The sequence below is a fragment of the Pelodiscus sinensis genome, chromosome 13, assembly GCF_049634645.1.
Source record: "Pelodiscus sinensis isolate JC-2024 chromosome 13, ASM4963464v1, whole genome shotgun sequence".
Lineage (NCBI taxonomy): Eukaryota > Metazoa > Chordata > Testudines > Trionychidae > Pelodiscus > Pelodiscus sinensis.
In genome coordinates, this window is record NC_134723.1 from 33,927,057 (window position 1) to 33,944,626 (window position 17,570).

At 46.7% G+C, this 17,570-nt stretch overlaps 1 protein-coding gene across 2 annotated transcripts in view; it reads left to right on the forward strand.

The window, feature by feature from the left end:
* Window positions 1-17,570, forward strand: part of TMEM255A (transmembrane protein 255A) — a 56,994-nt gene that overhangs the window by 17,656 nt on the left and 21,768 nt on the right. For both annotated transcript variants that reach the window (XM_075940993.1, XM_075940992.1), the window contains exon 3: window positions 1,470-1,532. In XM_075940993.1, coding sequence (XP_075797108.1) covers window positions 1,470-1,532 — 63 coding nt within the window. The remainder of the gene's footprint in view (window positions 1-1,469; window positions 1,533-17,570) is intronic.

Here is a 17,570-nt window from a genome sequence, read left to right on the forward strand (position 1 = left end):
CCTGCACAAGTTTCATTTGTATTTTTCACTTTGAATTATTGCATTTCACCTTTTGGTTTGTGGCTATTCTCTACATCCACATGCACATTTCTCTTCAAATGTATGCTGAATTGATTTTGTACAGACACATGCAAGAGTTTTCTTAAATATCTGCTCTAGATACTTGTCACCCCCTTTCTCTGCTACTTATATGCTGTCAGGTGAAAAGTAATATCTATTGCTTTGTTGCTAATAATGCTGTAGATTCCTATGCTGAAATAATTTAAAAAATTTAATTTGATTTTTGTGACTTTTGCTGTTAGATTCCTTTTTGCTCAGTTTAAACAAAGAAAAGAGACCAGTGACTTTCATTTTTGGTTCTTTTGCATTACACAATAATATTGGATAATTTGGTTTGCAAACAAAGCAGGGAAGGACTTAAATCCAAACATCTGTTTTCATCCCCTTTGTAGTGGGCTAAATATCATGGACATTTCTATTAATGTAGTTTGTATAAACCAATTTTCCTTCCTCAAAATATAAATGTTGTGATCACAAGCTACTTGACTCAGTTCTTTGAATCCTTCTAATGTGGTCATTCAGAGACACTCTTTTCTGTTTTATTTCTTGGCACCTAAATCAAAAACCTTAAAACCTACAATATCCGATGAGTTGGGTTTTCGGACTTAATGAGAGGATCAGTAGCATTCAATCAGTAAGTAAATAAACAGACTATATAAAACAGGCAAAGTCGGATCTGTTGTACCGAGACATTATGCTAAATGCAGTGAAATTATTTTATAATAGTTTGCTTTAGGATTATTGTTAATTGCCCTCAAAAGCATCTTGTGGCACCCCTTCAAATGAGGTAGGAAGGGAAGTAGTTAAATGAGTGCTAATATGAATGGCAGTGCAATAAATATAAACATTTACTTTGAATGAGTGATGACGAACAATATCATTGTTTAACTTAGATTTTGGTGATCTTTGGTACAGTCACTTAGGCCCAGATTTTGCAAACATGTATTGTATTGTCCCATTGGTTTCAGTGGGTCTACTCCATATACACAAAGTTACTTGCATGCAGAAATGTTTGCTGGGGAAGCCTGAGGGAGCCAACTTTTTTCCAAGAAGACCAGCAATAAACATCTTCATTGTGCATCCATTTGCCCATTTCAAAATGTTATCTATAGTGATACACGCATGTATAAATATTTAGTTTTATATGTTAGAAGTAATTATATTGCCATGTAAACTGTGTATTCAGCAGTTTCAGGAAGGAAGAATTAGAAGCATTACACCACTACCATTATTCCAACATTTATTTTCTTGAGCGTCTTGAGATTTTAAGTTTGGGCCTCTTTTACAAAGAGAAATGGTTAAATATTTGAAACATATTTTGTTGCTTCTGTTCTAACCCTACTCTGTGTGCATGCTAATAATGCTGTGTATCTTCTGTATGTAAACATTTGCAATATGTTGTTTTTCAGCTTGGTTTTGGGTCATTTCTTGGAATAATTGGATCAAACTTGATAGAAAACAAAAGACAAATGGTAAGTTCAGTATTTGTGTAGCTAATTTTTAAAATTACCTAAACAATAGTAATAAGTTATAAAAGCCTTTTAAAAAGTGCTAGAACGCGTTTGTCTAGCACTAGAGTACTGCGTTTGTCAGCCTTGCATTTTTGTAGACTAGCTGAACAGTAATGAATGAGCTTCCAGTTCCTTGTCTGGTTTGTAGTTAAGTTTATTTTAAAGGGACAGCTACTCAGCTGCTGTCATTCACTGACGTTCCATTGAGGTCAGTAGCGCTGCTCTGTTGTTACCAGCTGAGGATCTGGCCCCAATCTCCAGAGTAAAGGCAGCCAGCACAAGAGCATAAGTGATACACAAAAAATACTTTTTAAGCCTGGAGCCGCGGTCCTTCCTTCCAGAATGTCTGCTTTGCTGGTGCCTACACATGACACTCTTGTTACAGGTATTAACAGGCTTACTTGTCTATGGACTGGAGAGCCAGGGCCTAAGTTTTTTCAGAATGAGCCATGTGAGAGGGATCAAACCGGCCTGCGAATGGGGGCAGTTGCCCTGCAGCCTATAGGGTTGCCAGGTGGTCTCCCAAAAAATACCGAACACGCAGGCTACAAATTTGTTGAGCCCCCCCCCAAAAAAAACCCCCACTGCCATGAACACACATGCTATGTTTAATACTTAACTTTATTATAAACAGTCTTCATCCTACACCATCTCTATGTAAAGAGGCTTAGAAGTAATTGTGCAAATGTGTATGCTATTTTCATTGTGTTCTTTTCCTCTAAAGCTAAGGCTATAGAACTCCTTTCTGTCCTGCAGCTGAAATGATTGTAGAGAGCTCCCAGCGCCGATCGCGCCCCACTCCCAGCCACTCCCCCTGCCCCCACTAGGCTTCTGACACGCCCAGAGCGGCGATTGCAGCCCACCTGCCAGCTGGGACTCCCAGGTTGGGAGGCGGGGCCACGATTGGCACTGGGAGCCTGTGATTGCGCAGAAGCCTGGCGGGGGGTGGGGGAGTGTCTGGGAGTCCCAACCACTCTCCCAACCCCCGCCAGGCTTTTGTGCAATCACCGGCTCCTAGTGCCGATCGTGGCCGCATCTTCCAGCCGGTCCCCCTGCCCTGCCAGGCTTCCGTCCGGTGCGCAGCTGGAAAAATCAGAAAATACCGGACATTGCACGTGTCCAGTATTTTCTGATTTATTTTTTTTTTTACTGGACAAAGCGCAAATCCCGGACTGACCGGTAGAATACTGGACTCCTGGCAACTCTAGCGGCCTGCTGATTCTAAAGGGCCGGCTGCTACTGCAGCAGTGCGGATGGCCAGTTTCCCAGGCCCTTTAAAACTACTGTGGAAGTGCTGCATGCTGGAGAACCCCATGCCAAGCTCTCTGGCTGGCTCTGAGGGCCGGCGGGGTGGGGGCACTGCGCTGGCTAGGGATGTTAGATATCGAGTAACTGAATAGTTGCGTAACCGCATGAAATCTTAGCTGTTACACAACTATTGGATAGTCCCCAGGGGCAGGGCCGGCAGTGCGCTCCGGCCCCACTCTCAGGGAGCCCCCTGCCACCTCGTGCTGCTGCCTCTGATACAGAGGCAGAAGCCCCTGTCCGTGGGGGTCCAACCTCCCCATGCACAGAAGCTGTTGTGCAAGGGAGGGAGGGAGCGGGAGAGGCTACCACAAAGCAGCAAGGGGGGGGGAGGAATGCATGTAATTGACAAGATTAACCGGTAATACTAGGCTTATCAGTTAATCGTATAATTGATTACACGTTGACATCCCTAGCACTGTCCAGGCAGTGCTGGGGGCTGTCTGTCCCAACTCCATCCCTTCTGGGTGCACAAGTCAGAGTCCCTCCACCCCACAATGTCCAGGGTCCTGGCAGTCCTGTCAGCTCCCCTGGAATCAGGTGATTTCAGTATAAAAAGAGGAGGAAGTTGCAGAGAAGGGGGGCAACTTAGGAAACTGCAGCTATGCCTTTAGATCAGGGTTTCCCAAGCTATGGGTCACCATTACATTTCAAAAGGGTCGCCAAGTGTCTCCCCAGGTGGCTCTGCCCCCACTCCTCCCCCCCCTTTTTGAATTGCCTTGGGTCGCCAAGTCTTTCTGAATTGTCAAAATGGGTCCCCATCTGGAAAAGGTTGGGAACCGCTGCTTTAGATGAGGGGCGGGGAACCTTTTTTTTTTGGGTCAGAGGCTGCTGACCCACAGAAAAATCAGTCGGAGGCCGCACACAAGTGAGAAGCAACAAAAAGCAAAAAAAAGAAAAAAAAAACCAAAACCAAACCTCCTCTGACGTGGCCCCCAGCTGAGAAGAAAAAGACATTTCCCACATTCTCCTCCCACACCAGAGCCTAGGCAGACCCAGGCTAGTAGATTTTGCGAGCTTCAGCCCCACGGTGGGGCAGTGGGGGAGCTGGAGTGCCAGCGCAGGCTCCCCAATGCTGGGGGGGAGAGCCCTGAGGCTCGGGGGCCAGATTCAAGCAAGCCGGGAGCTACATCCAGCCCTTGGGCCTGAGGTTTCCCACCCCTACTTTAGAAACTTCAGGGAGTAGTCGAAGGCTCTTGCAGGGCCCTTTGTGTCACCAATGGAAGGTACCAGCTGCAAAACCCTATGGAGGACAAACTCCAGGCATGAGGTGCTGGAAAGCAGTCAAAGAAAGAGTTAGTGTGAGCGCAGCTGAAACAGGGATGAACTGTGAGAGTTTGTGTTCTGTTCTCAAAGACTTTTTTGCTAGTATCCATTTAACTTCAATGCCTGACTAATTCCTTGGAGAAAGGAAGCCTTTGTTAAAGAATTGACATCTTCCCTCCCCCATCCTTTCAGCTGAAGTTTGACAGCTAATAATGTACATCCTTAGAGAACCCCTGAAATTACTCCAGCGAAACAAATAAAATAAAATAAAAACACAAGAAAGAAAAATTGTAAACAGCCTTTTTGTGCTATTGTTAAGAAGCAAAAATTGGTACAAGCGGAGGAGTCTGATGTAATCCAGGAAAATATTTAATCACAGGCTTAACTTGAAGCAGATTCAGCCTGTGCATTCTTCCCTTAAGATCAGTGGAACTATTCGAGTGCTTAAAGTTAAGCACATGCATCAGTGCTTAGCTGGACTGGGCCAGGATACAATAAAGCCCCATGCCTTTCTTGTGATCATATCATTTTGTAATAAGTCACTTTTCTGAGGGGAGCACAAAATTTGGTTTTAGCCGTATCGTATTTAAGCAATCCGTCTAAAAATAGATCACATATTTATTTTAAGGCCAAATGATGTGGCATGATTTCTATGGAGGGCTAGCCCGTACCAATCCTACAAACAGCTCCAGAGTGATTAAGACTTACAACCCTTCTGGAAACAATGGTGTGTTTTGGGAAAAAAATAGATGAAATGTCCATGAGATAGTTATGTATTTCTAGAGCAGTGTCACTGAGTAATGTAGGTGGTGGAAGTGGAGAAGCAGATTGTAACTGAAACATGATCAACTTCTCAGGCTTCATAAGCAAAAGTATTTTATTGCAGTGCATCTGGGGGTGGGATTCGATCATGTTCTTTATTCCTTAAGGCTTTATTTTCAAGCCCCTCTCCAACAGGCTAGCATAAAACAAGAGATATATTTTTCATCCAGTAACAAAAGGATCCAAACCATAGATATGAGAAGCCATAAAAGACAGAGAAACAAGATACATCAGTGTCCCTGCTGGGGCTGTCTAGCAGGTTCTCACACTTTTTTATAGCATACTGTAGACAGGAGGTCTGGCTCATTCACAGCTCCCCTCACATCCACAGTTGTCACTCGCAGCCCCGTGACGATTATAATAATTGCTTACATTGAAAACGAATGTGGGGGAAGGCATTGAAAGTGTCCTACGCTGTCTGTTTAATGTGACTGAGGAAGGGAAACAGAGGGTTAGCTTTGTGGGAACAGCCAGCTCTTTACAGACCACCAAAAATTGGTCCGCGGATCAGTTTAGAAGCCGCTGCTCTGTAGGAACTGGTGGTGTGTGAATCCCCCCCTTGCTTAAAAATCTTCCTTTCAACTAAATGCAATGCTGAACCCAGCCTCTAGGTGGCACTTTCCAGAGAATACTGGATGGTTTGGCCTATTTTCCCACTCAAGAGTATATAGGAAGTTACTGCTGGAGCCCTGCAAATCCGTGGATCTTTGCTTTATATTTAGTGGTGCCCATCTCCCCCGGCGCCCCAGCCTCAGCGACAGGGTTCTAGCAGCCCTACCTCCTGGCCAGGCCCCTCCCCACAGGCTCAGCACTGGCTCCAGCAGCCCCATCCCATCCCAACTGCCCCCTCCATGGCTCTGTGTCCAGCCCCCATTCACCAGGAGGCAGTGAGTGGCACAAGTGCAGGCCAAAGGACTCTGGAGGAGCAGGGGGCAGCTGTACAGCTGGTGGCTGGAGAGAAGCAACGGTTGCCCCTTCAAAGCATCACTTTTCTCTGGCCAGCAACATGGCCACCCTCTACTCCTCCAGCCTGCACTTGTGCTGCCCACGCCTCCTCCCTCCTGCCCTGCTCCAGAGCTGCTAACTCTCCTGGACCAGACGCCATTGCAGCAAACCAGGAGAGTTGACAACAACCTGCCCTCCATAGCTTCTGCCCCTGCAGTCTCCTTTCTCCCTTCCCCCTCTCTAGGTACGTCTAGACTACAAGCCTCTTTCGAAAGAGGCTTTTTCGAAAGATTATTTCAAAAAAGCCTCTTTTGAAAGAGAGTGTCTAGACTACAAGCAGATTTTTCAAAAAAGTGAGCCACTTTTTCGAAAGAGAGTCTAGACACTCATTCAAAAAAGCACAGTTTGTATTCAATAGCGCCTTTTTTTGAAAGAGTAATTTCGAAAAAAGGCGTTATTCCTCGTAAAATGAGGTTTACTGCGATCGAAAAAACTGCCGCGTTCTTTCGATTTACTTTCGGAAGAACGCGGCTGCAGTCTAGATGCAGGTTAAGTATTTTCGAAAAAAGTAGCCTTTTTTCGAAAAAACCCTGTAGTCTAGACACACCCTCTGTATTGGTGCTGGGCTACGTAGGGCAAGGCCTTGGGGGAGATGATGGTATTCTAGCAGCATAGAGAGGCATTTATGTCGGCCACTTCACATCTAGACTGATGCAAGGCAGCTCACTTTGACCTAACCACGTAGTATAGACCAGGCCTCAGATGCGGCTCCAGGAATCTGAACTCCCCATGTTTTGGGGGTTCCATCGTTTGGCAGCTAGACACATTTAGCTGTAATGGTTTACAATCACAGGTCTCGTGTTTGTGCACTGAAACTGACTGTCTCGGACATTTCAACAAACCGGAGGCCCCTCGACCAGTTTTAAACCAGACAGCCCTCCCCTTGGATGGCTTGTCCCCTGTCCCGCACTGTGACAAAACCAAACAGGATTTTGCCCAGGACTGAATGGAGGATGCAATTTTGAGGAGTGCACCGCTCTACCCACACTGGCATGATCTTGCATGCACTATATGCAGCCATACCAGTGGGGTTGGAGTTGTGCCATTCCCAGAAATCCAAGAAAGTCTAGTATTCCAGGAATGTGTGTGTGACTATTCTACTCTCCAAAATCCTGCACGTTTTGGGGGTTCAGATGAATGTATTTGCTGAGTACCTCAACATTCATCAACATCAGTAATACAGTTTGGCTCAGCTGGCTGCCTCTGCAGGAGAAGTCCAGGCATGCAGGTGCTGCTGGTTAGGGCCAAAATAAGTTGGCAGAGTTGGAGTAGCACCTGCCCTTGCTGATCCTAGTGCTAGCCCCTGTTGTCCAGCTCTCCGATTCATGAGCGCTGGGCTCACTGCAGCACTGGGTGGGCAAATTATGCATGAAGATGGCTTCCACACTGTAACAAGATGTGTTGCCGCAGTAGGTGCAGCTGTAACAAATGTTGCCGTGATAGCAGAGAACCTGCCCTCCCTTTGTCTGATGCGGTGTCAAGGTGTTTGTTTCACTTCAACCCACCCGTATTTGTTGCCACCCTTGTTTGTTGCAAGAGCAGCACGTTCCCTTGTGATGTGGTCAGGACCCTCCATCAAGCTTGTCTGCTGCTGGCGGATGGCTCACCGTGCTGCAGCACCAGCATATTTTAGGCGCTGGCTGAGTAACCACGATCATATTACTCCTGCCCTCTGCTCTGAATTCTTTGTGGTCAGTCTATAAAATAAGAGTGATTTGAAGTTGGCTCTGTTTTGTTTTTTCAAAGCCAAGAGCGGCCTAGACTCAGGGCACATCTATTCCATAGCTGCAACCTCAACACTTCCTACGTCGATGGAAGAGGTTTTTCCCATCACTGTTGGTAGTCCTCTCTGAGCGGCAATAGCAAAGTTGATGGAAGAATCCTTCCATCGACCTGGCTGCATCTATGCTGGGGACTAGTTCAGCCTGACTCTGGTGATAGAGATGCATGTTTTTTCACAGCCCTAAAACCAATGTAGCTAGGTCGATCTCCTGTTCACAGATAGACCAGGCCTGGTTTGACAGCAGATAAAGGACATTGCCCTTGGGCTAGTCCAGAAAGGTATCTGTGACACCCTCCTCCCTCCCCCAGCAAGGATCATACCAGGACCTTAGGCTGGCTGGTGACTGCACCTTTGCTGGCAACTAGCTCTTAGAACACTGTCCCTGTCTGTGTGTTGAGTGTGTCTACTGCTGGCGCTTTATTCCTGTCAGACACCTTGTCGTTTTTTTCCATAATAGTCACTGGAATTGTTCAGGGCTTTAAAAACACTGGTTAATCCATGAACTGTTCAGTGCATTAGCTTAGTAAAAGCCTTCAGCAGAACTGCGCAGCACTGAGGAAAAGCATTTGGTCCACTGCCCCTCGTATCCTTGCTTCCACGTATTACCCTGTAGAGCAGGGCTCTCAATTTTGGAATCCCCGGCAGCCACAACGATACAGCACATGCCGATGGCCGCAACTTAAGTGTGGTTGTATACATGCAAAAATATATGCAAATAAATGCAAATAGCTCCTTTCACACTGACAGGCATGAATACAAAGATGAAGGCAAGACTACACAACACGTAGGCCCTATTTAAGTCAGTTCTGCCAATATTAATAAAATGCAACATTGACCCAATTTCCACCCATATGACAGCACTTTTAATGAGCAATGACAGTCCAGGAATTTAACTACTAAAATGCATCTCAACAGAAGACCATTCTATTGACTCGCCGTTGTGGAGCATGTTCCCAGTGGAGGCCATGTTCAAAGGACACCACCCACAGGCCACATGTTGAGCCCCGGGCAAACCCAAACCGCACCGCGGGCCACAAACGGGCCGTGAGCCGCATGTTGAGTAGCCCTGCTGTAGAGTATGGATTTGTCCCTGCAAATAGAAGGGCTTTCTTCCCTTCATAGAATAGATTAGAACTCAGCACAACCTTCAGTGTAGAGCTGCTAACAGTGCCTCCATAATCATCTCCTGGGTAGCTTCTCCAGTATCAGAATGGAAATTACATTGCCATGCAGATACCTTCCTGTGTCTGTGTGCCAGTGATGGGCAGCAATTTTCGATAGGGGGGAGCCTCTCCAAGATTGTGGTAAGTGGTCAAGGCAGGGCCGGCCTACAATATTTTGGCACCTGAGGCGGGGAGCTCAAAGGACACCCCCATGCCTCCTTTCTCCTGCCTGTCTGTTATGTCTCCTGTGCCCTCCTTCCTCCAGCACGGCACTCCACCACCTCTGGGCATCTAAAGCAGAGAGAATACTTATGCACCAGCAGCAGACACAATTTTCTACACTGTAGGTCCTAGTGGCGCTCCCCCCACCCTCACAGTCTGGCACCTGAGGTGGATGCCTCATTTTGCCTCATGGTAAGGCCAGCCCTGGGTCAAGGGCCACACTTTTCTGTGGAGGGGGGTGTGGTTTGGGATGGAGGTTGGGTGCAGAAAGGAACTGGGGTGCAGGAGAGGGTGTGGGTTCTGAGAGGGAGTGTGGATGAAGGAGCGGGTTGTGATCTGGGCCAGGGGATTAGGGTGCAGGGTCTGGGAGGGGGTATGGATGCAGGAGAGGATTCTGGCTGGGGGGGGCGTATAGGAGGAGGTGCAGGGTCTGAGAGAGAATTGTGATCTAGGGGAGGGAGAGTGCAAAGGGTCTGAGTGGTGACCTGGGGCAGGGAGTGGGGGGGGGGGTGCCATAAGCAGGCTCTGGACATGGCTCCCAGGCAGCAGCCCTGTAGGACCCTGAGGCAGTGCCAGGCTGCTCAAAATGCGAGTGTAATGGGGCACAGACTCCGCACCACAGCGTTTTCTGCTGGTCATTCTGGGAATTAGCTTAGTTCAGCTGCCGTGCACCCTCTTGGAGTGATGTCTCACCCGTTATCTGTTGCGCTGTCTCCCCCTTCTTCAGATCTTGGACCCGTGTCTCTCCTGGACACTGAGCCCCCCTCAGGGTAAAGCTCTCCAGCTGTGTCCCAGCTTTGTTCTCCCCCTTCACGGGGAACCAGGAGTCCTCAGTCCGGGCACCTGCCTCCATGGACAACTGCAGTCCAAAACTTAGCCCCTCACCTCAGGGATAAACTACGGTCTGGGTCGGTCATACTCCTCAAGAAGCAGGTGTGCAAATAGGAGAGGGAAATTCAGACCTGCTCACTACTCCAGGTCCTGCCACAGGAACCTTCTAGGGCAGTGTTTCTCAGCCAGTGGTACGAGTACCCACTTGAGAGAATTCTGTGGGGTATGTCAACACACCTGAACCTTGGAAAAAACTGAATTTTTGTTTTAAGTTTTACAGCACTTTATTATTTTTGTCCTTTTTACACCCAAAAATTTTATCGCCCGCCTGGCTACGATTAAGTTGTTTAAACCAATGTGTTGCAATGGTAGAAAAAATGTTTGTATTTCTGAAAACTGTAGGTATTGGGGGTACTTACAATTTTTTTTAAAGAGGTACTTTATAAAAAAAAAAGGTTGAGAAACACTGTTCTAGGCTACAGCCATGCGCTGTGTTTCCTGCAACCCGCTCTATTCACTTCCCTAGGTCACTTCCTTATAGCGCCAGCACCTTCCTGGTCCTTTGTCCTTTGCTTGTGCCCCTACTCAGCACAGTCTAAGCAGCCAGACTTTCTCCCTTGCCCTCCAGGGAGAAACTTCCTTCCTCTTGCTCTACAGCCTTTCCTATAGGGCCCAGCGTGGCCCTCTTGGCTGCTTCTAGCTTTCACCTGATTGGCTTCCTGTAAGCCCTTTCTCCATCGGTTGGGCTCTGCACAGCCTTTCTAAGACTGTTTTCTCCCCTCCTCTTCCAGAGGGGGCCACCACACCACTACAGAGGCTAATAAAATACAACACTTTACTGTCTTAGACCCTGGTCCCGCAACCACCTACTGCTTGGTGTAGTTCCACAGGAGTTCAGAGGGACACTCAATACATGTTTGCAGAAAAAAAAAACCTTCAGTTATCACAGTGGCTCATTCTTATGGTACTCAGATTAACACTACAGCATGCTGCTCGCACACAGCCAACAGAAATGTGTATTAGCCGTGGGACAAGACAAGGTTTCAGGCATTATGCTCCATTTAGAAAGTTATTTTAAAGAAGGAAGAAAATAAACAATTGACTGACCTAATTGTGCAGGTGTCATCTTCCCTCTCTCCCTTACACTGCCCTAAATCTACAGAGTGGCTCTGCAGTCTTCACTGCCCTGGATAATTGCTGAAGTTACACATGGCTTTATAGGCCAACAGCTGCACCTCAGACTCCGACTGGGCCCCCTCAGGCAGTCAGAGAAGTCTGCAAAACATCAAGGCAGCATTTTCACAATGAGAGGTCTTGCTTGGCATGTGGGGGCCTGTCACATGAGGACTGGGCCATGGTTCATCCCAAGAGCCCCTGTGAGAATCCACGTTCTGGCTTTCCCAGGGAAAGTGTGGAGATCATTTTCCTGGGAACACTCCCTGCAGAAGAAATGTAAGTGTGTGTTGTCTCTGTGTTATTCCCTTTTATAGCCCCCCTCCCCTTCTCTCTATTCCCGCTCCCTTTCTATTCTCCCACACACTCCTCTCCTCCTGGCTTTTCCTCTATTTCCCGTGACACTCATCTGCTGTATTCTCTTGCCACTTTCCTTTCAGATCTGCTCACATCATGTCAATGGGCGTTACCAGCCTGCGCCGGTAGCAGCTCCCAGCCCTGCTCACGTTCCTCTCATAGGGATTTTAGGCTTGCATTAAGCTGCCTCGCTTGCATGTGTTGCCAACCTGTTTTAATAAGGGCTTGTCTACTCGGTGAAATGGACCTGCATAGTTACAGTGGAGTAAATCATTCTGCTCTTGCTGTGCTGGTACAACTCCTCTGTGTAGACAGTAGGGATGTAAAATCCCAGTTAATCAGTTAACCGGTTAAACCTAAGAGTTCACTGGTTAACTGACCAAGTGGGATCCTGCTCCCTCTCACTCCCCTCCTCCCTCGTGTAGGGGGCTCAGCAGCAGGAGGCCGTAGCAGCTAGCTGCACGCAAGTGGGGGCCAGCTCCTGCTCCCGTCCCCCCTCCTACACATGGGGCAGCCAGCTTCTGCTCCCAGGACCAATTAATTGGTACAAGGTTGATGCTTATCGGGTAACCAGTTACCCATTCACATATGTATATTTATCCCTGCCTCCCATTGTCCCTTCAAGAGTGCAGCCTTCTCAACAGAACATTTGTGTATTTGGATCACCAGCCTTGGCAGTCGAGGCAATTGTGCTTTTTGCTCCCAGCAACCAGTTGCATTTGCCCTCCTTTAAGTTATTTAAAGCAAGAGGATGTTTTAATTAGATCCCAGTGGGTACCCGCATGGACAAGTGTGTTTTCTGTGGTTTGGTCAAGACAGGGCAGATTCCGTGTTCTTTGTCCTCCCTGTTCTCTGGGCTCTTGGACAGGCTCCATGCTATCTGGGCTGATCCTTGCCTCGTGAGGGAAGGAGACTTCTGAGACTAGCCTGCTGTGAGCAAGAGAGAAATCAGCGTCAAAGAGACCGCTCCCTTCAAGTGCTGTGCCTCTTGCTTGAGTGTTTTTCTTGTAGGGGCCTTCACATTTTCTCTTATTCCTGAGGCACCTCCATGGCTGAGGTGGTTTTATGGAGCTGTGACAGACACAGCAGAAAGGATTTCAAATATAAAGAAATAAGCCAGCCTTTTCCAGGTCACTGGCAGGCAGTAACCTGAGCTCGGGACTTCCTTAAGCCTCCTGCTAATATCCTCTGCTCCCTCTTGCAGCAAACTGGATATTATAGTCAGAAGCGAGGTGCCCCTGTTCTGTAAAATGGCTTTTTCTCTCACAGTGGAGGGATTTCTGGCTGAAAACAGTGATGTTAGTCATTAAAATCTCATAATTTTTAAGCTGTCATTTGGGGTTGTTTTGGCTTCTGGTTTTCAAGGGCCAGGTTCATGTTTTTAAGCTTCCCTCCATAATGAGGCAGGTTGCATTTTTACTACTTGCATTTTGAGACTCTTAAGTAGTCATGTGATTCCAGGGGTGCGTCTTCAAGACAGACACCCAACACCAACCGACTTGCAGGAAATTTGCAAGTGTTGGCAATGCCATGTAACCCCCGGTACTAGGGATGTTCAAAGGCGTATAATTGTGTAACCATGGCAGGGCAGCAGCCAGCTCCCCAGGAGCCTCTGTGTGCTGGAAGACAGCTTTTAAGCCCATTGTTGCTGCCTTTCTGGGAGCTGGACTGAGAGCCACGTGTAACTGTTTGGATAACCAACAGGCACAAATGACTACACTCTAACATCCCTATCCTGTACTGCCTTTTACCAAAGCAGGCCATTCACATAGGCAACAGCAACTTTCCATTCCTGCCAGTAAATGAACAACTGATTTCCTCAACACCAGAGAATGGAAAAAGCATAGGAAACAGCCGTTAAGAGCGTTTCTCTGTTCTGCAGGGGAAATCAGCCAGTTCCCTCCAAACGGTGTCTTGTGAAATAGCCCATAAACCCAGCTACAGAGCTGCTTTTTTGTAAGGGCGAGGGAGAAAAAAAAACCTTGACAAAATGAACAGCTTGTAATCTTTCACACACACACATATTATTTTCCCCTTACCCACTGCCCTATCCCTCAACACACACACACTAAACTGCCTGCTGAAGAGACGCGGGTAATTTAGAGAGAAAGAAAAATGTCAGATTTCAAGCCTGTGGCAGATCAGTGTGTGGAACACAACAGTGACCTATCCAAAGGGAAGTCTCATTCTCCTGGAATGCAGGGAAGTGAAACCAAGTGGAAAGGAGGGCAGAAAAGGCTTGGAGGGATGCGTACTCTAGCAAGGAGCAGTCTCCCTTCCCCATGCTTATTAACCACAGCCAAGAGGTTTTTGACAAGGGCATGATCAGACCATTGTTTTCTATAGGCACTTTGGCAGACAGGTTTGGACTACGCTATACCACCAAGACAGTTCATTAGGGAAGAACAGAACTTAGCCCCTTCAACAGAAGGCCAGCCCTTCCTTAGACCACGTCTTCACTTGGAGTTTTTTTTAAATAAAATATTCATAACTCAGGCTAGCTACCATGGTTAAAATAGCAGGAAGACACAGTTCGGCATTTCCCTGGGGCTAGCAGCAAATGGTAAAGCCCGTATGAGAATGTGGGATTGACTTTGAGTTGATAATGGCTGAGCTGTTGTGTATTTGCTGCTCTTTTAACCTGAGTTCACTAAGGTGAGTTAAGAACACACCTTCTCCCCCCTTCAATATATTCTTAGAGTAGATTGGGCATTCCCCCCTTTCTTTATTGTATTTTAAACATTTTAAATTTGTTTTTAAATTAGTATAATAAACAAACCCTTTGCAAAAAACCCTAGCCAGTATTGACTGCTGTCTTTAGGGCTGCCAGCTTGCATCGATTAACAGGGAACTGGAATGTGCTCTTTAGCCACGGCCTAATTGAAAGTGTGTATGTGGGGGGGGGGGGGGGGGGAATGACTAATTAGCCAAGAGAGCTTTTCTCCTAAAAGTTTATTAGGCCTTTGAATGAGAAAGGTGGTAGCAAAAAGGAAAAAAAAAAAAAACCCACAACCTGACTAAAAATCCTTTTGTTTCAGCTTTCACTGTTATTAACGGGGTCCAAATTCTACCTGTTCTCTATTCCATGGAGTCTTCCAGGAGAAAAGATGATAGGCAAAGCAAGGTCTTTTATTTAGACATTGGGAAGAAGAGCGAAAAATAGCGCACACCCCTTATTTTTTTCTGTGGCAGATTACCTTCAGCACTGAGTTCCCTGGCTTTTGTGACTCAGGCTACGTCTGGACTTCAGGCCTCTTTCGGAAGAAGCTTTTCCAGAAGAGATCTTCCGAAAAAACTTCTTCTGAAAGAGAGCGTCCACAATGCCAAAGTGCATCAAAAAGGCAATCTGCTTTTTCAAAAGATAGTGTCCGCACTGAATAGACGCTATCTCGCATTTAAGAGCTCTTTCAAAAAAAGGCTTCTTCCTCATAGAAAGAGGTTTACCAATGTCGGAAAAACCCCTCTGTTCTTTCGACTTTTTTCCCAAAAGAATGCGATTGCAGTGTGAACGTAGGTGAAGTTTTTCTGGAAAAATTCTGCAATGTAGACATACCCTTAGGCTACGTCTACACTGGCATGATTTTCCGGAAATGCTTTTAATGGAAAAGTTTTCTGTTAAAAGCATTTTCGGAACAGAGCGTCTAGATTGGCAGGACGCTTTTCCACAAAAGCACTTTTTGCGGAAAAGCGTCCGTGGCCAATCTAGACGCGCTTTTCCGCAAAAAAGCCCCGATCACCATTTTCGCCATCGGGGCTTTTTTGCGGAAAACAAATCTGGGCGGTCTACACTGGCCCTTCTGTGCAAAAGTTTTTTGGAAAAAGACTTTTGCCCGAACGGGAGCAGCACAGTATTTCCGCAAAAGCAGTGACAATCTTACATGAGATTGTCAATGCTTTTGTGGAAATTCAAGCGGCCAGTGTAGACAGCTGGCAAGTTTTTCCGCAAAAGCAGATGATTTTGCGGAAAAACTTGCCAGTCTAGACACAGCTTCTGTGTTTGTCACTGATATTTTAGATGTCTCTTGCTGAGCTGCTGTTGCCAAGTCACTGCTTTCAAGAAACCAGTGGTCCAGTCTTGTGGCACAGCAGCCTTTGTATGTGTGGACAGCTGAACCTGCCACTGTGCCGTTCTTCTCCATGCTGGAGATGGGATTATTGTTTGCCTGATGCTGAAATTTATTGGAATGTGAGGAAGAAAAACTGCAAGTCAAATCAGCCCTCTCCTGCCCCCCATAGAGAAAGGGATAGAGTGGGTGAAAGAATAGCTGGCAGAAGATGAAGGCAAGAAACCTCTTCCCAACAGCAAGATGTGTCCTGAGCAGTTTGGCAGCACAGCTTCACAGGGGATTAATCAGCCCTGCCCAGTCAGTCAGCTCCATGCACAGAGCCCTGCCCCTCTGACTGGGCAGGGTTGATTAATCCCCTAGGAAGCTGCGCTGCCCCGCAGCTTAGAGGAAACACTGATCCTGAGCCCTTCCCTCTCAAGTGGAAGGAGAAAAAGTGCATCAGTACTTGATGATGCAGCTCAGTGAATCAACCTCCTGATACATGGACACATTGTAGCGGCACCACATGGTGCATGCTGCCACCCAATCTTGATGGCCACTGGAACAAAGTATCAACCTTGTGGCCTCCGGGTTTGTCTCCATGTGGGCACGATGCAAGACACAGTTGGCCAGGGCCTGTCTAGGGAACGACTCACGCTGACTGCACGTCTCCCTGTTTTATCGGTCCTGAAAGTTCGAGTCTTGCAAAACACTATGGTCAAGTTCCACAGAGATCCAGACCTCCTGAGTTTAACTGTGGTAGTTGGGCTCCAAATATGACCAGAAAATCAAAGTGAAATCCATTTGAAATGGTCGAGTTTCAGTTCAAATTCAAGGGAAACGGAGAATTGGGCTTAGGGTTCAGTGCTCACCTAGAAATTGGCTCTGAGCTTGCTCGTAAGGTTGGTGACGCTCAGTAGCTCTTCCCCTGAGTCTGGCTTATAGTATAATAAAGACTAAAAGCTGGGTGGAAACAGCTCTTGTTAATCCTTCACTCAGATGCTGAATACAGTGCACTAAAACAATTAGTTATTACTCAGCAGACCTCATTCTTGTCTCACACTCGCAGTCAGGAACACGGCACTCATCTGGCTACTGGATCCTTGCAGGCAGACTTGTACCTGCGAAGAGCTCTGCAGACTTCAGAAGGACTTGCCATGGTTCTTAGGGTCTTTATATGGATTTGAGGGCAGGATGGGACCTAAGTGAGAACTCTACTTAAGGCAGTGGAGTCACACGGATGTAAAGCTGGTTTGCAAGGAGAATCAGGCACATGGTCCTTTCCCCGATAACCTTCTAGCATAAAAGTTCATTCCTGCAAATCCTCCATGCCTGGAACTGCCACTGAAAACAAACAGAACCTACGTGCAGAGAACATTGAGGGGTCAAGCTCTGAATTAGACAGTGTATGGATGGGTCAAGGAGAGACGTGACATGGTCTTGTAATACAGACAGCTTAGGCTAGTCATGGATCTTCTTATCCCACACTTGTGTATATATAAAACATTCTTCCTTGAATAGTCTATTGCAGGGATTCCCATATAAATCATATAATCTCAGCACACAATGACCTTGACCTAGAAACCAAGAAGAGTGGAAAAATCTGTTATTTGTTGACAAGCATGTTCAGTAAATAACAAACTCTTTGGAAACAACTCAAGTATTTTTGTTCATGTAACAACTGGAATAGGTGTTACTGTGTGACAGCAAATATAAAAATAGCAACACACACTTGACTAGTTCAACAAATGAATTGTTACAACACTTAGTTTTGCACTTGAAAATCTGGATTGCCCTGATGTTACCACAGAAAATTCCCAATACGCTTCTTCAGCAGAGAATCACATGCTGTTTTGCTGGATAGTTGTCTCATGGATTGTGATAGAAATGTAGCCGTGTTAGTCTGGGGTAGCTGAAGCAAAATGCAGGACAATGTAGCACTTTAAAGACTAACAAGATGGTTTATTAGATGATGAGCTTTCGTGGGCCAGACCCACTTACTCAGATCAAACAGTGGAAGAAAATA